Source organism: Manduca sexta, chromosome 9 (assembly GCF_014839805.1).
Source record: "Manduca sexta isolate Smith_Timp_Sample1 chromosome 9, JHU_Msex_v1.0, whole genome shotgun sequence".
Classification (NCBI taxonomy): Eukaryota; Metazoa; Arthropoda; class Insecta; order Lepidoptera; family Sphingidae; genus Manduca; species Manduca sexta.
The window spans coordinates 13,055,823-13,079,537 of record NC_051123.1 but is presented as its reverse complement, the minus strand read 5'-3'; the positions used below and the strand labels follow the sequence as shown (position 1 = coordinate 13,079,537).

The 23,715-nt window shown below is 36.3% G+C and overlaps 1 protein-coding gene across 1 annotated transcript; it reads right to left on the bottom strand.

The window, feature by feature from the left end:
* Window positions 1-1,961: 1,961 nt before the first annotated feature.
* LOC115454180 (peptidyl-tRNA hydrolase 2, mitochondrial-like) lies at window positions 1,962-22,767 on the bottom strand. The gene is made up of 2 exons (XM_037436949.1): window positions 22,481-22,767; window positions 1,962-2,352 (listed from the first exon to the last, which is right to left on the bottom strand). The coding sequence occupies exons 1-2, from the start codon at window positions 22,601-22,603 to the stop codon at window positions 1,987-1,989; spliced, it is 489 nt and encodes a 162-aa protein (XP_037292846.1). The 5' UTR covers window positions 22,604-22,767; the 3' UTR covers window positions 1,962-1,986.
* Window positions 22,768-23,715: the final 948 nt, after the last annotated feature.

The following is a 23,715-nucleotide window of genomic DNA, read 5'->3' as shown; positions in this document are numbered from 1 at the left end:
TTGCCAAGATCAATTTGTTTAAAATCAAGAAGGTAAAACAAATCGAGATTTAGTGTTGTAGATCGGGACATAAAAAAAAGCAAGTATTTTTTTAATTTTAGTTTTATGTATTGCGTTTTACAAAAAATATCACTGCAAGTCATGCTAAAGTTGCGTTTTAATTTGGATTTCTGTTTTAACATTAAAGAACAGATCGCCGGGGAGTCGCATCTCTAAGCAAGAGAATAAAACAAAACTGTACCTTCAGCGCTTGTGAGATGATACGTGCTATTTTGGTTGCATTGTCGCACTCAACACAGTGATTAATGCGTAGTTTATTATTTCATAATACTTAATGGTTTTAATAATTTATTGGTGCAAAACGGGTCACGTCCCAGAACTCTGAAAATCGGGACGTCCCGCGCAAATCGGGACATCAGGCAACACTACTCCAGACCTTGCCGCTACTTTGTGGAATTCACTAAGCTCGTGTGTCGCGTCTTGGTCGGTCAGGCACAAAGAAATTTAAAGTGGTCCCCTAAATGCGACCATAACTTGTATAAAATAGAGTCTATTTTTAGAAATAGTTTTTGTCATTTTGAATATTTTACGATCGCGAAGTTGCATCATTGACGCGTACGCGAAACTGAACTAATCACAATCTATTGATTATGTTTCTATCCGAGGCTGTCATTACGATTTTAATGTGGATTTATGAATTTGCGATAGTTACTGAATGGAAAAATCCAATATCATTTTGTCCGACCCGGGATTCGATCCCGAGACCTTAGCAAAGCATCCGTACTATAATACAACTGCGGCACCGAGGTAGTCACCAATTAACTGTATTAAAAATACTTTGAAGTATGAAACAACTTTTAAAGGAACAAGCAATCTACAAATCATCATTAGGTATTGGTAAACACATTTACTATTTTGAATAATGTTTAGATACCTATTAGACGCCGCGCCGCGCCGCGCCGTGACGCATCCCGTCGCTCGACATTTTTACCTCAAATTATTACATTACCTAATTATTATCAAGACAAGATTGTAACTTCGTTATTAATTGTTCGTGTGAATTGCCAGAATTGCAGAATGATATTCTATGAGTGTTATAAATCTAACCGTTGAACGTATTTATTATACCTACTTATCTGCTAAAATGGATGAACTACCTACATTAGAATGTGTGTGTTTTGATTTAAAAGAATGACACCACTTTAAAATTACGGAAATAATGTGTTATGTGTACCTAACTTATGCATTTGTGGTTGTTTGATTAATGTCGTTTACTTATGATGATAGTTTGTGCATAGAAAATATTGTTCTAATGAAATGTGATGATTAGTGCGTGATGTTTATGTTGGCGTTGGATATCCACCTGCAAGGTGGACAGACGACTTGATAGACGTCACGGGAACATATTGGATGCAGGCAGCTTTCGACAGGTCCGCCTGGAAATCTTTAGGGGAGGCCTATGTTCAACAGTGGACTTTATGTAGCTGATGATGATAATGATGTTTAGGTATGTGTCTTTTTGTAACGTCGGCGTAGCGTCGTCGCTGCTGGTCTATTTGTTGATTGAGTGATGTGGCACGACACAAAACCCTAGGTAGTTAAAGCGACGACATCAGCTGTTCGGTTGCGGCGCGGCGCGCGCGGTGCGACGAACTACCCTTGCGCGCCGAGTGTATATCACTTGTTCGTGTGCGTGAGCATAATATTATCAATGACTGTGTGCGATGTTGCCGCTCCGACGAATTCTAGTATAATAGTAGTGACAAAAGGTGTGTAAAAATAAAATGACTATTTGAATATTTATTTTGTTTGAAAATTTTACTTTTTTGTTTTTGACCTTAGGTTAGAGTAACTTATAGTAAACGGCTTCTTTCAAGATGACTTTCTCGCTGTTAAATTTAAGTCTAGGGTGACAAAATGACCCTGTATATGAATCAGGTGTATAAAGTAAAAAGATCTGGTTTCCTTAATTCGTTTATTGTCACATTACAATAGTTTCAAATGGCCTGTAACTTTGTCAATAACATCTTTCGGAGCGGGTCCAATACCCAACACTGTTACGGTGTTTGGCGCTATCTGAGTCCTGCCCGCGTCCCGTATTAGCGATGTTATTATACCCAACTTCTTTGCGTTATCTACTATTTGTTTAATTTCATCCAAAGAGTCCGTTTTCACAGCCACCTTAGCCTGGCCAGTCATCTGCCAGTTCTTGAGCCCTTCGGGGTCTTTTCGCTGGGCCTTTTCGAACGCTCCCACCGCGGCATGAGCGCACTGTGCAGCTATTTTCCCTTTTCCCATATTCAAATCCGTCCGCACCACAAGTACCATTTTGTATTCTTCTTTCGAGGTAAACTGTAACAAGATTAGGTCATCAGAGGAGATAAAAATTTAAAACAAAACAAGTTTTTATCATCATTTATGCGCAGAGTGCAGTTATCCTTATTCATTTATTCGCGGAATTTAGCTGAACTTATATGAAGAAACCAACTCGTATTATGTTAGTACTTTTAGTTCCGTATCACATTATGATATTCATTGTCTCAAGTTATAATTGATCGAAATTATATCTAATTTACTTATGCAATTATTGTAATCTTTCGATTACGATTATATTTATTAATGTTATTATGAAAAGATTCCCAAAAAATGTAATGTATGCCGTTATCTAATCTAGTCAAAACAGTTTTCAAAAGGATATTTTTAGCACCAACCATTAACTTTCATATACTTTCATCGATAACACATTGTGCAGTTCTACGATCTGCCTTTAACTCGCTTCAATGACAGATCGCCGCAACAATATTCTTCAATCATATTGCAAAATGGAAGATATATCATGCCGAAGTGTTGCACTACAATTAGTTGTAGTCAATACAAGACGAGATAAAATGTCCTTTTTAAACATTATGTACAGCGTCGGATAAATCTCGTTCAATTCATAACAAATGATAAAATACCCTCGCGTTATCCACTGTAAAATCCATTCCAATCGTGGCAACGTATTATGTAGTGACAGGTAGCGGCATTTCTGTTTAATTGTTGACTCATGTTATCAAAGCGTCGAAGAGCAAGACTAAAATATCGCGTGATGCAGTCTGCGGGGCGAGCGCCGAAGCAACCTGTAGTCTGTACTATCTATACTATTATATAAAGCTGAAGAGTTTGTTTGTTTGTTTGAACGCGCTAATCTCAGGAACTACTGGTCCAAACTGAAAAATTCTTTTTGCGTTGGATAGCCCTATGTTCGTGGAGTGCTATAGGCTATATATCATCACGCTATACCCAATAGGAGCGGAGCAGTAATGGCTAATCTCAGGAACTACCGGTCCGAACTGAAAAATTCTTTTTGCGTTGGATAGCCCTTTGTTCGTGGAGTGCTATAGGCTATATATCATCACGCTATACCCAATAGGAGCGGAGCAGTAATGGCTAATCTCAGGAACTACCGGTCCAAACTGAAAATTTTTTTTTGCGTTGGATAGCCCTTTGTTCGTGGAGTGCTATAGGCTATATATCATCACGCTATACCCAAAAGGAGCGGAGCAGTAATGGCTAATCTTTGGGAACTACCGGTTCGAACTAAAAAAATCTTTTTGTGTTGAATAGCCCTTTGTTTTTGGAGTGCTCTAAGTTATATATCATCATGCTATGACCAATAGGAGCGGAGCAGTAATGGCTAATCTCAGGAACTACCGGTTCGAACTGAAAAATTCTTTTTGTGTTGAATAGCCCTTTGTTTTTGGAATGCTCTAAGTAATATAACATCACGCTATGACCAATAGGAGCGGAGCAGTAATGAAACATGTTGCAAACACGGGGACAATTTATTAGTTTTGAGAGCTTCCGTTGCGTGCGCTGCGTTAACGGTTAAAGTTATGCAACAATGATGTATGACGGGATTGTTCCTCTTAAAAAGTTGTAAAAAATATACTATAAAACATAGTCCCCCGCTGCATCTGTCTGCCTGAACGTGTTTAACTCAAAAACTACCCAACGTATTAAGATGAAATTTGGTATGGAGTCAGTTTGAGACCCTGGGAAGAACATAGGCTCCCGGAAAACCACTACTTTTATAACGGAAAACTTTAGCCTGAAAAACTTTATAACGCGTGCGGAGCCGCGGGCAAAAGCTAATTTAGTATATAAAGCATATTTGTTCATGATAATTCACAACATGGCTGTAAGAAAATCATTCTCGAAAACGAAGAGGGACGAGTGCTGATTTTTTATCATTCCTGACATGATGACACTCAAAAATCTTAATCGTATAACTAAGGTTGAAGCTCAGAGCATTGAAGGCTGTGTCCTGAGTTACGGCGCAGTCACTCAAATATTGCTAAAAACAGTATATTCTGTAGACACGAACATCCAAATAAACTATTTGTTCAAAATCTGAACTAAAATGGCAACCAAAACGTCACTGTTATATCTTATTTATATGTGTATCTATTTATTTATTTATCTTATTCTTATACTAGCTTCCGCCCGCATCTTCGCTCGCGTGGATTTCGGACTTCAAAAATGGAGGAGGTGCTCAATTTGTCGGGATGTTTTTTTAATGTATGGTGGTATGCAGGTAGTCCGATTGTCCGGTCAGGATCTGATGATGGGATCCTGGTGAAATCGAAGGAACTCCTCTAATATTATTGGCGCCTAGCTGCTAGGCCGGTCGCGAACGTTCGAGAATGTTCGTTTTACGAAGCTACTCGCTAGGTGATTCGCTAGCCTCTAGGTGCCAAGCAAGCCGCCTGCCTGTGCGTTCGCGACCTTATATATATACAAAAATAATCCTTATAGCATAATTCAGTATTCACGCATGATGGCTTATTATTAGCGTATTTCATGTATAACTTTGGTGTTTCTATACCGATTTCTATGATTCTTTTTTATGGAATATTTAATAATTTTAACTTTTTTAATTAGGGATGACTGAGAGTGTTATAAACGTAAGAGTAGACAAATATAATGAGAAAGCTTCGAACTGCTAAGCTATCGGGAGTTACACGTGTTATTGTGAGTCAACCATAAACGATAAGACATATGCTGTCGTGGGATATTTTTTACATAATTTTAAGGAGAACAATTCCGTCATACATGATTTCTGTGTAGCTGTAACCATTAAGGTTGCACACGCGACGGAAGCTTAAAAAATGGAGTAACTTCTCCCGTTTTCCCAACATTTCTCTTCACTGCTCTGCTCCTATTAATTGTAGCGTGATGAAAAGTATGCTATAACCAGCACAGGAGTATGAAAAATAATTGTACCAAGTTTCGTTACAATCCGTCGAGTAGTTTTTGTTTCTATAACGGTTATACAGACAGACAGACAGACAGACAAAAATTTTACTAATTGCATTTTTGGCATCAGTATCGATCCCTAATCACCACCTGATAGTTATTTTGGAAATATATTTCATGTACAGAATTGACCTCTCTACAGATTTATTATAAGTATAGATAGATGTGTAATGCCTGTATATTTAAATTATTCTATTTTATATACATTATTATTATGTTGTATCTTTCCTGCGGGAAATCACGGCATAAAGGCCGGTCCTTTTGGAAGGCTTGCGTGGGGACATGGATCCAACACGTAGAGGCCCCTTTAAGATACATTACTCTAGTTGGGGTTTATACACCTTGCGAGTACTCTCTCTGTCTATACTTATGGAGGAAATACAGCCAAAGACAGCGCTTGCAAGGTGCAGGGACTATTGCAGAAAAGATGGGAATTATACTGGGTCTATGGATGGGATCTAGCTGGACTGGTTGCTGGGCTATTGATTTTTTTTAATAGAGACTTTCCCGCCCTCACACCCACCACTACAACTCCTGTAAGCCAGGATCAGCAGTGGCACGCATTTTGTGACACCGAGCAGTGAAGCTCGGCGAGTCTCAGGGAAAACTAATATGTCATTATCCCGCAACGAAATTAATCAAATAGAAAAAAATAGGGAGGAGTTGGAAATATTAATTGTCCACTTCCCTCCAGAGTAATGCGGGTGACAAAATCATGATGTAAGGAGGCGATTTAACCTCAAGGATAGGGACGTTTACAACTAGATAAGCTAGTTATAAAGCACCACGGATAAAATTAAATGAAAGGGTCCTATCACATGAGCTGTTAGATTTGATTACAATAGGCATGGCAAAACGCCGGAAAGCACGGAAATTCCGTCTAGTCTCAACAAGGTCCATGTAGTATACAACCCCAGATGTTATTTGCATACTGTTTAACATGATGTTGCGCTCTTCATGCCAGAGACCACACTCCCAAAGTACGTGATGAGCAGATTGTTCAGCCTCGTAACCAGGTGTAGAGCATGGGCACGCAGGAGAATCAACCAGCCTAAATGAGAACAGTTTACCCTTAAAATTACCATGGCCGGTAAGAAATTGCGATACACAGTAATCTATTTCTAGCCAAGTTTTAATTAGGCGATCGCGAACGTACGGAAAGTATTTATATAAATGACGCCCTTTCGAAGACGAGTCCCACCTACATTGCCATTCATTTAATAACTCGTTGTGTACATCAGTGTGCGTTTTAAATAGTCTATCGATTCTTAAGAGCTCGCGAGACGTAAGAAACTTTTTATCCATATCCTCTCTGGTTGAGTAATTCATAGTGGCGCGACGCTGTACCTCCAAATCGACAGGGAGTACACCCGCGAGGACAGGCAAAGCTTCTGTACTAACAGTTCTATACGCCTTACACAAGAATATCAACGCCAATCGTTGACTCTGGAGCAGTTTCCTGCGCACAGCACCGATAGTTGCCCTATCGGCCCATACAGGTGATCCGTATGTAATGCAAGCTAAGTAAGTCGCTCCATAGATGATTTTGAGCGTAGTGAAAGACAGTCCCCACGTAGAGGTCGATATCCTTGTCAAGGCGTAAAAGTTACGTTTTGATTTTTCCCCGACGTTATTATATGCTCTAGAAAGGAAAAATTTCGTTCTAAAATCAAACCTAAATAACAAACCGATTCTTTCCTTTTACAACAATATTATTAAATTTTATTCGCGGCGGTGATTTTAATATACCTTTTAAAAGCAGTTGGAACGTTTTGTGAGGTGCGAATGTAAGGCGATTTCTTTCACCCCATTCAGATATTAATTGTAAACACGTATCCGCCAAACTTTCAAGCCCCGATCTACTATTAGATTCTATTAGTAAGAGGCCGTCATCCGCATATCCGGTTAAAGTGCATCCTACAGGTAAGGGAATTGAAAGAAAATCATCGAAGCTCAAATTCCATAAATAAGGACCTACAACTGAGCCTTGTGGACATCCCATACTCAGCGACTTCGACACGGCATGGTGGCCGAGTTTCAGTTTGGATGTTCCGTACGAGAAGTATGAGTAAATTAGGGAATATATATTCCTATAGCAGCCTCGTATTTTTAACTTAAGAAGTATCATAGGCCACCAAGCATTGTCGAAGGCACCGGAGATGTCTAAGAAGATACCGAATACATATTTATGTTCCGATATACTTACTGTTCTTCTAACCGATATTGCCGCGTCTGTAGTCGACCTACCTATGGTAAATCCGAATTGATTTTTGTGAAATACTGGTCCGCCCGGTAGCAGACGAGGGACAATGAGGCGTTCTAGAAGTTTACCTAAAGATGGTAACAACGTAATAGGTCTATATGACTTGGGATCATCGGGAGCCTTGTCGCCACTTTTAGGTATTATTCGAATGAAACCGGAGCGCCATATTCGCGGAAATATACCTTCAGCAATACATCGGTTAAAGACAGATAGTAACGAATCTCCGGCTGATTTACACGCTTCTTTAATCATCTTGTTAGACACTTTATCCTCGCCGGAGGCTTTGTTTAACGGCAGAGATGCAACAATGGCAATAAATTCATCTAATGTCGCAAGGTTTGAGACTGGAGAGTTTGGCAATTCCGCGGCCCACATTCTAATTTGGTTGTGATAATTGTTGTCATTAATAATATCATCGGGTATAAGTGAATGCAACAGTGCTTCCGTAGTCTCCTCAATACCAGTCGTATAGCTATTATTAAATTTAATATTATCGATGTAAGATAAATTAATTGGTCTATTTGCTTTAAACTCTTGGTATAAAGGAGACCAAGGGCCCTCCTTATCTAACCGCGCGGCGATTTTACGCAATAAATTACCTTTCGATTTTTGTACTGCTGCTCTATAGTGCGACCTGGCAATTTTAAGTTCATTAAAAGCAGATGTAAAAGTGTCACCTGTGACACAACGCTTTTAAGCCTGTTAAACCTCCTGCGCGCCCTACGAAAAATTCGGCGTAGGTGGACTAGATTTTCGTTCCACCAATCACATCTACGAGTATTTGTAATTGAACCTCGACCGATAGCAACATCTGCACAGTATGTGAACGTAGCCGACATAAGTTCAGCACATGTTTCAGATGAGAGATCATTGCGAGTAAAATCTCTGGCATGTCTAGAATATTGGGGAATATTTAAATCTCTGGGCTATTGATTGAGACAACGGGACGCCTGCCAAGTAAAATGTCTCAATCTTATGTATTCAAGGCAGGCGGTGACTTGCCCCCCAATAGATGGGCATCCCATAAGTGGCGTAAGCCAAGGACGCAACACCGGTGTGGGTGGCTTAAGGGTGTCGAGAGGTGTGCACCGATTTCACCTATCCCGTTTCCTCGCTATTACGCAGATTGAGCACTTCCACCCTGGAGCTGAGGTTCTTAGCTCTTGCGACTTCCACCCCTAGCCGGCCAGTTAAGGCAAGCCAAGGGTCAGGGGGTCTCATTTAGCCCCCACGGAATCAGGGAACGCGGTGTCGCCACTCACCGTCGGCTCGCCACAAAGCCGCCCCTGCGGGCTTATTATTATTATTATTATTATTATTTTTTATAACTTAACGTTTTCTCGAAGAAATTATTCTTCGGTTTTAAATGAGACTCACGGGCCTAAACCAAGTCAGAATCATTTTTACGATAAGTGAGAGATAGGGGTTTCTTCTTGGAGAAACTTACGAACTATTCTACACGTGTTTAGAATTGCTGCCTTTTGCATAGTAATATATGAATTTGTTGGGAGATCTAGTACCTTAATAGAGTTTAATAATAGTGTTGGTATTACACCCGTACTGGAGAGAACCAGAGGTACGATATGAACTTTGTTCAATTTCCATATCCGGGTTATTTCTTCTCGTAATTCTGTATATTTGTTAATCTTTTCGGTTATTGTTTTTTGTAAATTATGAGTGTTGGGTACCGCTACGTCGATTATGTATGCTATTTTATTATTCTTGTCCATTAGTGTTATATCTGGTCTATTGTTATGTATGGTTTTATCGGTTAATATGGCTCTGTCAAAAAACATTTTATATTTGTTGCTCTCCAGTACTGGCTTCGGATTATATTGATAGTAGGGTTCTGGTTTTCCGGATATCAGACCATATTTTAAAGCTAATTTTTGGTGTATGTAATGAGCTATTTGGTTATGTCGGTGTGTATAGTCGGTTTGGGTTAGTGTTGGGCACGCGCTAGTTATGTGTTGAATAGTTTCGGGTTGGCGTTGGCATTTCCTGCATTTATCATCAGTTGTGTTGGGGTCTTTTAATATGATTTTTTTTATAATTCTTGGTATTTATAACTTGATCCTGAATTGCAAGCATAAAACCTTCTGTTTCTGGGAATAGTGTGCCTACTTTAAGCCATCTGTTAGATGCTGTGGGATCTACGTGCGATTGTTCTAAATCATGTTTATGCCTACCATGTAATTCTTTTCTACGCCATGAATCTAATTTTGTGTGAAGTTTTTCTGCTACTGTTTTAAACTGCTTATTTCGGTCAATCAAGTTTAAAGGTGTAAAATTTTGGTCTGATTCTACTGTGGCTAAATGAATTTTGCTGGATAAAGCTTTATTGTAAAAGAAATTTCTTAATTTGCGCTCTTGTTCTTCCCAAAGGATTTTAAGATCGATCAACCCTCTTCCTCCTTGCGTTCTTTTTATGGTCATTCTTTCTATCGCGGATTTAGGGTGCAAATAATTGTGTTTTGTAAGAGTTATCCTAGTTTTAATTTCCAAATTATTAATGTTTGTACGTGACCACTTTACTATCCCAAAAGAGTATGTTAACACTGGTGTGGCAAATGTATTAATAGCTTTTACTAGATTTTTAGATGTTAGGGATCTTTTGCATATTTTATTTGGTCTATTTAAATATTGTTTAGTTAGAACTGCCTTTATTTGTGTATGATTTATTGTCCTACCTTCGTGCATGCCTAAATATTTGTATGTTTCATTTTCTTCCATAAGTGAAAAGCAATGATCATGTGTAATACTAGTATTTAATATTTTTCCTTTGTGTAGCTTAAGAGTTTTGCATTTATCAAGTCCAAAAGTCATATTAATGTCTTTACTAAATTGTGCTGTTATTTCTATAACTTTATTTATTCCTTTTTCTGTCTTGGCAAATAATTTAATATCATCCATACACATGAGATGACTAATTGTGCATGAAGGGGTGAGTTTGTATCCATGGTTATGTTTATTAAGCTGGTGAGAAAGGGGATTGAGGGCAAGGCAAAACCACATGGGACTCAAAGAGTCTCCTTGAAAAATGCTATTCTCTATTGGAATTTCACATGTAGTTATCGAATTTATTCCGTTTGTCAAGTGTAATGTAGTCCTCCATTTAATCATAGCTCTTTCCAGAAAAGCTACAAGTTGTGGGTGAATTTTGTATATTTGTAGGACGCAGATTAACCATGAGTGAGGTACGCTGTCAAATGCTTTCTTATAATCTATATAAGTGATATTTAAACGATTGTTAGTAGTTGCATGTTTTAGTATTGTAGAATCTATTATTAATTGTTCTTTACATCCCATATGATTACGCCTACAGCCCTTTTGTTCTTCGGTTATTATTGTGTTTGATTCTAAGTGTCTATTTATTTTATTTGTAATGCACGATGTAATAAGCTTGTACAACGTTGGTAAACATGTTATTGGGCGATATTGTGAAGGGTCACTTGTTTTATCAGATTTCGGAAGCATATAAGTAATGCCTTTTGTGATAAATTCTGGTAGTACAGCTGTGCCTTTAATAATGTCTATTATAATTTTAGCTAGAATTTCGTGTAGTGTGTAAAATTTTTTAATCCAAAAGTTATAAACTCCATCTACTCCTGTGGCCTTCCAATTTTTCATTCCTTTCGTTACTATCTCAATATCACTTCGTGTAATACATGTAAATTCCATTTGTTCAATATCTTTTACATGTTCCTCTTCGCTTTTAATCCAGCTGGCGTCATGATTGTGTTCCGTTTTCTTTTTTCATATGTCGGCCCAGTAAGTTTAAGTTCGTCTGCTGTTGGTATTTCTTTATTAGGAAGGTCAGTCGTGCATCTTTCACTCAGGGATCTATAGAAAGTTTTTTCATCTATATATATAAAAATGAATTGCTGTTCGTTAGTCTCGCTAAAACTCGAGAACGGCTGAACGGATTTATCTTATCTTGGTCTTGAATTATTCGTGGAGGTCTAGGGAAGGTTTAAAAGGTGAGAAAAATTCGAATAATTGCCGGGAAAATCCTCAAAACAGCATTTTTCTATTTCCCATACAAACGTTTTCTAAATAAAATGGAGAGTCAATTTGTAATTTATTACCGCTGCATAAAGTTCAAATTCGCGTGCGCGTTGGAGGATCTAATATCGCGTTCTGAAACTCAACAAAAGTGAAAGTGAATCGCGAACGCGACAAAATTGCATAGTCTCAAAATACATAGTACATAAATAGTGGTCGGCTTCGAGAAACTTAATTTTAGCTAACTTCAGTTGTTAATATATAATACATAACTCAAAGGTGACTGACAGTGATATATCAAGGAACAGCCCAAACCATTGGACGGATCGGGCTAAGACTTTACATGCATAAAGCTACTATGACGTAGGCATCCCCTAAGAAAGGATTTTGATAAATTCTACCCTTAAGGGGATAAAATAGGGGATGAAAGTTTGTATAAATGTTCTTAGATTTTCGACTGATTGAACTGAAATTATAGATTGGGGATAAAATTAGTTTGAACCTATAAGTACCGGGAAAATATGTAGCAAGACTTTTATCAAACAGTGGAATTTTATCCTGGAAAACACCTTCACGCGGGCGAAGCCGCGAGCAAAAGCTAGTTGGAAATAAACATTTTATTATCTAATTTTCTCTGGTGGGATTTTTTATATCTTGAAAGTCTTTGTGATTTTACTGTCAGTCTTTGTTTTAATGTATCTAAAAACTCTTGTGGTCGAATATTATTTCTTTCATGTGTTGAATGTATTTTAGTTTTATTAAATATTACTTCTACTTTCTTAATCACTTTCTTACTTCTGTTATTATTTATGTATTGTGTTAAAACACCTATATCCCCTCGTATTTTGTTTATGTCTCTTTCTATTCTTATTTGCCACGCTGGTTTTCTCTAATTTGGATTTATGAACTATATTTCTATTATTATTTTGAATTTTAAAGCCTAGAGTTTTACATATTACTAACGAGCTGCAATATATTAATGTATGTAGATGTACTAAATCGCTATCAATACTGTAAAATTTCATTAAAATATCGTTGTTAAACACATCTAGTAATACGCATAATTTTTTAGTTTCTTTTAATCGAGGTAATTTTGGTCTAGATGTAGGGTCAGTTCCGGTATACAGTGTTAAGTAAGTTTGCAGTTGTTCCTCAATTTCTTTACAGCGTAATTCGGAGTTAATGTCTGTGTCTCGTGTATCGTATTCATTTAGATGAGCTAGTGAGATGAGTGATGGGTCTGAGGTTTGTGTGGCAACGTGTGATGTTTGTGAGTGTATTTCCCGATTCGGTGATAGCAAGTAAGTTACTTCACTACTGTCTTCTTCAAATAAGGGTGTGTTAGGTAGTGTATTTTGTGTTGAGTTTATAGTATTAATTAGCAATTCTAAATCTTTCTCTTCATATTCTAATTGTAAGGTTACTTCTTCTCTTATTGTATTTATTTCGTCATCTGATAAAAGTTTGTTCCTTAATATTACGCGTCTTTGGTCAGCAATTCTTTGGGATGTTACATTAATATGCGGGTATTTGATTTTAAATTGTTCGAATAATCTATTGCAATACATAGTTTTGTCTGTTTCTAGTTTTGTAATATATAAGTAGGTGCGCATTATGAATTCATTTATTTCTTTATTCCATTGCATACGCACCCTAATCTTGCCAGCTTTGGTGGTCACAGGTTGAGTGACTTGTGCCTCCTGCGAAACATCCGCAGCCGGAACTCTATTGGCTCGACTTTCAATTTGTCGATCTGGGTCGGCTGTAGCATCTAATCCAAGATTGGACTCGGTATGAGTCCGCCTGCTCAACTCCACACCGCTGACGGATCGCATGCTGTGACACCCAGCGTCAGCTCCAGGTGTGTCCCGGCGATCGCCCCCGGGAAGCGGCCCTCTCAGTTTACTTTTTGTTGTAAATATGGTATATGTTCTTAGTAATTAAATAAAGTTAGTAAAAAGATGTTATTGACACGAGTGTTTATTTCGGACTAAAGAGAAGTAACTATGGCAAACAAAATACAATTAGTTCTAAAAATAGAACATATAAAAAATAATAAGTCACGACGAAGGTTACAATCTCCAACAGCCGCCCTTAATCGCAGTTGTGACAGAAACAAAGTAAATAAAATAATTAAGTTTCTAAACCTAAGTTAACTACACATCGTTTGTGTGCTAGAGGTCCGAGGGCCTTCGTTAGTACATCAGCAGGCATATCGTTACTTTTTATATATTCTAACTTAACAATATTATTAGATACCTTTTCCCTAATAAAGTGAAACCTAGTATCTATATGCTTCGTCCTGCTGTGGTGTACAGGATTTCGAACAAGATTAATGGCACTTTGGCTGTCAGAAGCTAAGTTAACTGAACAAAGTATACCTGTTATCTCGTATATAAACCGACGTAAGTAACACGCTTCCTTCGTGGCAGACGCTAATGCCATATATTCTGACTCGGCCGAACTTAACGCAACAGTAGGTTGCTTCTTGGATTCCCATGATACTGGACCTCCACTTAACTTGTAAACATAACCGGTGTATGACCTTCTGTCGATTGGACAGTTTGCCCAGTCTGCGTCACAAAACCCTTTAAAGGTTCTCTATTCTTCCTGTAAACCAATGAATAGTTTAGGGTACCTTTTAGGTATTGCAGAATCCTTTTAGCAGCATTCCAGTGTTCTTTAGTAAAACACGTATTAAATTGACTTAAATAGCTCGTGGCGTAAGCGATGTCTGGTCGTGTGTTTACCGCTAGATACATGAGGCATCCTATTAAGTTTTGATAAGGATAAGACTCACCGACTTGACCATCCATTCTTTTTCCATATTCTTTTAATTAATGGAGTATCCACGGCCTTACAATCCTTCATATTAAATTTTTCTAATATAGAAAGAATATAATTTCGCTGGTTCAACCTTATACTCTCGGAATCACTTTCAACTTGTAGTCCCAAATAACATTTCAGTATTCCGAGATCTTTTAATGAAAAATATTTCGACAAATCATTCTTGACAGTGTCAAATGTCAAATCAGAATTAAAGAAGACTATTATGTCATCAACAAAGATTCCTAATATTACAAGTTCTTTACCAAAAGTTTAGTATACACACAAGGTTCGGAAGGAGTTCCTATGAAACCTATTTTAGAAAGCGTTTCATTTAACTTTTATTCCAAGCTCGCGGTGCCTGTTTAAGACCGTAAAGAGATTTCTTCAATAAACAAACTTTGTTTTCTTTACCCTTTTCAATAAAACCAAGAGGTTGCTCCATGAAAACTTCTTCTTCTAAATCTCCGTTAAGGAAAGCTGTATCGACATCTAAGTGCTTCATTCTCAACTTCATATCTGCAGCTATCGCAAACAACGTGCGGAGGGAAGAATGACGAATCACTGGTGCGAACGTCTCGTTGTAGTCTACACTTTCAACTTGATGAAAACCTTTGACGACGAGTCTCGCTTTATACTTGATAATATTACCATAAGCATCCCTTTTAATTTTGTAAATCCATTTACATGGTATAACCTTTTGTTAGGTCTATCTACTAAATTCCATGTATGGAGTTTCCTTAAGGAACTATACTCATCAACCATAGCATGTTGCCACTTATCAGCATCATCGGCATGAGTAGCTTCGTAATATGTCGTAGGTTCATTAGAATCTACCATTGACGTATTGTAAGCTTTATAAAAATTTGTTGCTTTTCTGTCTCTGGAAGGGTATCTGCGCTCAGGGTGCGATTCCTGTTCCAAATTCGCTGTCATTTCTTCCACACTAGGCAGCGTTAAGTCACTGAGAGACTCTCGCTCTTCCAGAGTCACTGACTCTTTTGCACTTTCTAGATTTACTGGTAAAGTTGCTTCAGCCGCCGGGCTGATATTCTCATCACAGTCATAGAATTGACAGTCATGATCAAACTCAGACTCAATCTCTTTTTGCTCATCAAATAACAATATAGATTTTGACTGTGCGACAGATTGCTTCTGCTTTAGCGCTGTAAAGCAATTTTCAAAAAAGGTTGCATCTCTGGATATAATAACTTTTCGTGGGTTAGCAGGGTCCCTAAAAATATAAGTGCCTGGATTTTCAGAATAACCGACGAAAATTGCTTCCTGTGCCTTGACATCTAATTTCTTCCTGTGACACGAAGGTATATGGACTAGAGCTCTACAACCAAATACTTTTAGATGGCTAAGATCACCTTTTCGTCCATACCATTTGTCATAAGGAATTTGTCCACCTAAGGCTCGATGAGGAGACCTATTCTTAAGGTAAATGGCAACTTGGAATGCATCTTGCCAGAATGCTTTCGGTAGTGAACTTTCAGCTAGCAACGTTCTTGCCTTTTCTGTAACCGAACGATGGGTGCGTTCCGCTACTCCAACTTGCTGAGGACTATAAGGCGTCGTTGTTTGATGTTCTATACCTTTTGAAGCAAGATAATCAACAAACTCTTTATTCACGAACTCCTTACCTCTATCAGTCCTAATTGCTTTAATTGTTTTATCTAACTGATTTTCAACAAAACATTGAAACACACAAAATATATCTTTGACTTCTGTTTTAGAAGAAATAAAATAAGCACATACTTTTCGCGTATAATCGTCTACTATTGTCAACATATATCTATTTCCTTGAAAAGAAGTTGTAGACACCGGTCCCATCAAATCCATATGGATCAGTTCCAAAGGGGAAGTAGCCCTATTAAACGCTAACCTTTTGAAAGGTTTTCTTGCTTGTTTACCTTCCACGCAAGCGATACAACTAGTTTTATCTACTCCTGTATACTTTATACCTGCCTTGTGATTTTTCAGTTGGTTCATGCCTATACGACACAAATGTCCTAACCTCTTATGCCATATTTGATAACTATCCTGACAACCAGAGTGCACATCTTGTGTCAAAAAATTATCCGCCACATTCTCGGAAACATTTACAGTACCATCTAAAACGTACAGTCCACCAAGGAAGCGTGTTTATTGAAATATTTCCAATTCCGCAGCACTTAATCTGTTCTCCATTTGCGACAGTAACAGCACCTTGATTCTGTATCGAGATATTCTGAAACCAGTCCCGTCTAGAAGTCATGTGTCTAGTACAACCTGAATCTACATAAATTATGTCCTTTCTTGGGTTTCCAGAAGTATTAAGACTTGTAAATATCGTATCATTGGTATTTACCGCATTGCCTTTCTCCTTCTTGTTTCTCTGTGGACAGTCTGGTCTCTTATGTCCAGGTGTCTTGCACTCATAACAAACTATATTCTTCTTCATTGACTTAGGCTTCTTCTTCGCATGAAAGACAGAGTCTAATGATGTAGCCACATCTTTGGACATTTCATTAAGCAGTTTTGTTTTTACCAACTCTGTAGTCACGTCTACATTGCAATTTTCTAAAGCCATAATGAGAGGTTCATACCTTGGAGTTAGACCTCCCAAAAGTATTGCAGCAATAGACTTGTCCTCTATGACTACATCAATATCAGCAAGATCCTGTGCGGTTGACATAACTGCGTTAATATATAGTTCAATATTTTTGAACTCTGATAGACTCAACCTGTACAGTCTACGCTCCAAAAATAATCTTCGTCCTATTCCCTTATCTTCAAAGGCTTTTTGCAAACAAGTCCATGCCTCAGATGCAGTTTTTGCACATCTTATATGGGTTATCGCTGCACCTTCTACTGATAAGCATATCTTTGCTAATGCCTTTGCGTCTTTGCGTACCTTTGTAGAGGCAGGGGTTGTGTCTCCATTTGGGTATCCACCGATTGTTTCCCACAGATCCTCATGCATAAGGTAATTGCGCATCTTAAATTTCCATGTAGGATATCCATCTTTATTCCTCAAACATGAAAATGTAAAAGATGAGCTCGACGACGGGGAATTTTTCACACTCGAAACATCTCCAGATTCATGTGACATTTTCAGACTATTACTATTTCCTAGTCACACAAAAAATATATACAACTTTATTTTACTAAATAACGTGAAAAACTAAGAACTAAGCGTTCGTGCTGATAACGTGTTGTAAATATGGTATATGTTCTTAGTAATTAAATAAAGTTAGTAAAAAGATGTTATTGACACGAGTGTTTATTTCGGACTAAAGAGAAGTAACTATGGCAAACAAAATACAATTAGTTCTAAAAATAGAACATATAAAAAATAATAAGTCACGACGAAGGTTACAATCTCCAACACTTTTTAATCGCGTCTCCATTTTGAATGGGTTACCTTTACCTTGTTAGCCGTGTAAGTTTTATAATAGTACACGTTGACGCCCTCCACGTGGTCTAGTGTTCGACTCGGACGTAAGGTAGGTTTTCGGGGTTTATTATTATTATTAATATAACTATTTATTATATATAATTAAAATTTATAAAAAGACATAACTTTTTAATTTTTTTACCATCTGATAAACAAAAAGAAATATGGGTTCCCGCGTAAAAGAACATATAGCTGACGTGTAACACTGACGCTCTACGAAGTCTGCAGTTGCTGAACACTCTGAAGGAGACTCCAATCAATATCTGCGACTAGACAAGCTACAAATCCTTACCAAAGAACACCGATTCCTGCCTAAGATGATTCGCGAGGCTATTGAAATTAAAAAACATCCTAATTTCAATAGGTAAGATGGTTGGAAGCTTGCACAAGCCTGGGGTCCAGTTCTACATTTAATTAAATCGGAACCCAAAAGACCGGCTGCCAGATTTCATGAAATTCTGAGCTCATTCTGCGTAGATCGAACCACCAACAGCTAACTAAAATTTAAAAAGTTGTATATTTGTGAATTGTAGGTAGATATTGTAACTTTGACTTTGCGGATGAACAACACCTCAGTCCCTCCCGTGACCATGAAGGCTGTAAAGTCTTCGAAACGTTTGGAGAAAATATTACTTAAAACCGCGATAAAATCCGAAAAAATTGTTTAATTTTAATGTCTAACATTCGAGTAAACATAAGAAATCATTAAAAAAAAGATAAATTAAAACAAATGTACCAAATAATAATAATTACTAAGTAAACATAACTATGACATAATATGTAGAGAATTTTGTAAAGTTGTTCTTTAAATGCTAATTTCTTAAGTTTTTTTTATGAAGTATTTGGAAAATAAATAGCTAGGTATTTCATTAAGGTACCTACTTGAACCAAATATCACAATTTATGTAAAAATCAAAAGAAAACCTAATATGGATTATAATAAAAGACATATTTACAATCTGGGCACCGGTCATAATAATGTCATTAGCTACAAACTATCATGCGTAGCGGACCGTTGTACATCGTTAATAATTTAAGCACTTGGGACTTCAATTAAGACATGTAAATGATAGTATTTCCGAAACTTTGGACGTACTAAAATCTTAGAATCATTATAATTTTTGAAATTCTTACGTACGAAGGTCGGGCGCTCGTCCGAAAGGCTGCGTCCTGAATCACCCGCTAATCCGAATTGCGAAGTGTAGGAATAAGCAGACGGCTGTCCTTAGTACAGTGCATATGTATCATATTTATTACAATTTGTACGTAATTTTGTAGGAAACCCCTTGTAAATATTAAATAAACTTACCAATATGACACTATGACCTTCAAACTTTTGTTAATGAATTGATTAATTGTAATGTGATTACAAATTAATATTAGGAAAAAAATATTGGGATTACGATTACAAATTGCGTTTCGTAATTAGTATTTAGATTAATAATAACATTTTTGTAATCGTAATCCTACATTGATATGTAAAGAACTATCCTCGTACTTCAATGAATATTATAAAAAAAGAATTAGCGAAATCGGTTCAGCTGCTCTGGAGATTTGCCCTTAGCAAGACATTCAGCGATTCATTTTATATTATAAATAATTCCCTGGCTGCGTCGGTGGCATAGGTGGGTTACAAGCGGCCCACCAGCGACAAGGAAAAAATCTCCTGAATATCAGACCGGAGAGGCGAGTCTGAATTTATCTCCGGCAAAATGGGAATGGGCTCGGCCCTTTCACCAGTGGCGGCCCTAGACGCGGCGAGGCCCAGGCAGAGTAAAAAACGTTCCCCTGTTTAACAATTTTGTCGGTAAGAACTTAAAAAAAAAATGTCCTGCGAAGCCTCTGTAAGCGAGAGGGCCCGGGTGGTTGTCCGGTTCGCCACCCCCAAGGCCGCCTCTGCCTATCACATCGTGGGACACTTCGCACATTGCAAAAAGTTAATACATTAGTTCGACCTCTAAGTCACCCCTACATAGTGGAAATAGAAGCCACAAGTGCGTACGTGTGTGTGTGCATAGACAATAGTAAGTATATTTTCTTTAAGCCACGCAGGTGACGTCACGGCATTGATAGCCAGCCGCGCGCTGAATCATTTCATTGCGGTTGGCATTTATAATTTTTTAAGATAAGTAATTGAAAAAGAATATTCCCGTGGATTATTGTAACACTAATCTGATTTATTAAAAATTATGCCCGCGGCTCCGTTCGAGTGAAAAAGTTTTTCTGGAAAATATTTTCCCGGAATAAAAATTTGCCTATAGCACTCGGTAATGCGGCTTCCTATTAGCAGAAAAATTGGTTTAGTGGTGCTTGAGATTGTTAATTTTATATTAAAATTATTATTAATTTATGCACTTTATGTAGTAACATAAAGTGCATAAATTAATAATAATATATTTCAAAAATGTATTCAAGTATGAATACATTTTTGAAATATAAATATAAAATTATGTATGTCATCAGACATGTTTTAGTGCTCCTAAAATTGTTATTTACTTACACAAAATCTATATATTATATTACATATTTATTATTTAAAAATCAGCACTAAAATTCAAAATTTTTACACACCATTTGCTGAAAGAAAAATGTATAAGTCGATTTTCTCAATTCTTTATTAACCTTACTTTTTAGTAAACAGAAACACCATCACGATTATCCTCCTCTCTAGAGGTAGACAAAGATGTAATACAACTACAAATATGCGTAAACCTATGAATTGCTATTTATTGGATACAATTCTAGACTTCACGCCGACACTGAAGAGTGAAAAAACGGGATCGAATTAGATGTATAAACGCAGTAAACCTATCTGGAATGGAACACCACTAAGACACAGAGGCAGCCTTTATATGTTAAAAAAATATTGATAAATACCAACATATTAATCCATCGTCTAGTTATTTAATTTTAATATAGGCAATAATATAACGCATCAGGTAACAAACAAGTGAATTTATCTGCCATGTGTTATCATTAAGATGACTTTTGTCAAATCGGAAATTAACCATTAAGTACATAGTATAGCTATAACCGATAGACAGGTTTTCATTATTAATCTATAACAATACTATGTGTTGTGGTTTGGTCAGTTTAATGAAGAACAGATATCTGTATGGTGAAATTTTGTATTTCTTTGCCAATTTTTGTTTTTTATCTGAATCAGGTTATGAGGAGTGTATTTATACATAATATCAATGCAGATATACATAGTGATAAACTATTAAGCATTTTAAATTTTATATTGCACTTCAAATTTTAACTGGTTGGCTTTTTTAAACAGCTCAGTAAATCTTTCTTAGGAGACTGTCCATAATTTTTGGATATTAAGATCTGCATTCATAGTTTTTAAAATCTTTATCATATCGGCAAGGAAATAGGCAATAAATGCAATAATTTTACTATGTTAATCAGTCTCCATATTCAATGTAGATGCACCATAATCTGGCCGTAATCTACCGTCAAGGAAAAAAGATATTACCTTGACCATGTTATACTTCACAATGTTTATTGCATTTAGTTGCCATAAATCCCTAATAAATGGATTCAAATTACATATTGGAGACATTTTTTAGCTTCCTCGACTCATTACAGGTGAGTTTTAATGATTCAAGCTAATTTTGTCTGAAAACCTAGTATTTTTAATCTTGTAACATGGCAATTCTCGATTTACACATGGAGACACTAACGCTAACCAATCCTGCTGCTCGTAAGGATCAAAGACTGATCACTAAAGGTTTGATTAAATTAAGACAGTTATTGCATATTTCATCCAGGCTATTTATATGTTCTAACATTATACAATTGCATTAAAATTTATAGTATTTTTTTATTACGCTATTAATTGAAATCACATACTTATGATGTTGAAAATAATAGTATACAACAAATTACACAAACTAGATATTAAATAAAAAGTTTTGAACTAAATAAATATTAATAAAAAGTATGTAAGTGCTTTAGGATTTGGTATACTGGTGTGATGTGAATTTTTAACACACACTCACGCTCACACTATATTTACACTAAATCACAAAATTATATAACATTCATATAAACATATGAAATCATTATGATATATAGACTGACGTTAAGACTAGGATTTTTGGTGAAAATTTTCATTATTTATGAATTATTTTTGGCACAATATTAGCAGAGCTAGAATATATGTAGTTAAATGTATCACCGCAATGTCAATATTACATTTTAATCAACGAGGCATTCAACCAGCGATACTAACATCCTACACACTGAATATTCAATATGTATAGTCCAAATGAAACATCAAAACAAGAGGCTTTCTGCCCCATTGATGTTTACTTTTCCCGAGAATTGTACTGATTTATCTTATAAAATGTACCTATACTTAAGTCATTGAGCCGTATGCAATAACCACCTTCCTTCTAAATGGAAACATCTGTGAAAGTTGTTTAATGTTTTTTCTTGCTATCATGACGGTTACTGATTAAGCCTCAGAGGTAGTAAGGCAAAATTAAAGAGCAGTTATAACACTACGAGACAAAACGCTGTATAACTTTGACAGATATATGGAACGTTAACTTCATTAGTAAGGCCCTGAATGTATAGCCTATCATACCTGTATAAATAAAAAATTACAGTAATTAAAAAATATTTATATATCTTACCTTTTTAACAGCATTTTCAGCGCTAGAATAAAATCCTAAACCTTTTTTTAATACAAATAACGATACACCTATGCACAAGCCACAACCTATACCGGTAATGAATGAAATATTTAAATAGTCCATTTTCCTTTGAGTCGAAATATTGGATATTTACTAATAGACAAGCTTAACGATGTTTTAACCCAAATTATTATACCAGTAAAAGTAAAGAATTAAAACTTAGGAATTACATATAACCTAAAAATGTATTTGGCTCAAAACTCAGAAGTCAGAACAATGACATCTGTCATTCCGTATTTTATATCGTTTAAGGTTTTTCATTTATAATTCCTTTACCATTGCTTGTACTTGTTCTGAGACCATTTGGCAAATATGTGACAATAGTTATGTTTTGAGTTATGTCCAATACCTGGGGACAACACTTATTTAAGGTTTGTGAATTTTAACATGAAAAACATATTCAATTTCTGTAAAATTTTGAGTTCGAATTTTGTCACAAAAAGTAAAGTTTTAAATTTTTGATGTAGCGGCAAAATAAAATCCTAGAGTCTGGCCAATGTGTCGTGGCACAGAAAGTATGGGGACAAATTGAAAAAAATAAACCTTATTGCCGCGGGCAAAAATGCAGTGACTAATGTTTTTATTTAAAATCGTTAAAATAACATATTTTTTTAAGATATAAATATACCTGTAACGTAAACTCATCCCGTACAAACCGTAGATTTTTTTGAATTTGTCGCCATATTTCAGTGACACGACTCGTTGGCCAGACTCTATGAAAAAAAAAAAATTAAACAAAGGTGTTGAAAAATTTAATTTCTAAAAAAATATGTCTTATGATTTGTTGAAAAATATAATATTTTTGCACTAATATTAAATATTTAAGTAATTCATTACATTAAGATTTGTATTAAAATGGATTAAATAACAATTTATGATAAAAAATAATACAAAAACATGACTATTTAACAATACACAAAATAACAAACAAAAGAACACAATAATTTTTATATAGGTAAGTACTTAAACCGTTTTTAGCAGAAATACACAAAATTTTCTATTTTTTACTTCGAAATTCCGACTAGAAATCCATGGCTATTAAAAGTTACGTGACCTCGCCAGAGCCAACCCGGACTAAATCGCCTGGCTTATTTTTTTTTAATCCTTAAACTTATAAAAAATAAGGTATACAGGTGTTAGGGACTCTGTTCAATGCTCACTCAGATGATGCTATA

Coding starts and splice junctions, on each gene's coding strand:
- LOC115454180 (XM_037436949.1), bottom strand. CDS start 22,603: ATGGACTATTTAAATATTTCATTCATTACCGGTATAGGTTGTGGCTTG. Junction 2,353..22,480: donor CTGAAAATGCTGTTAAAAAG/GTAAGATATATA, acceptor ATCTTGTTACAG/TTTACCTCGAAAGAAGAATA.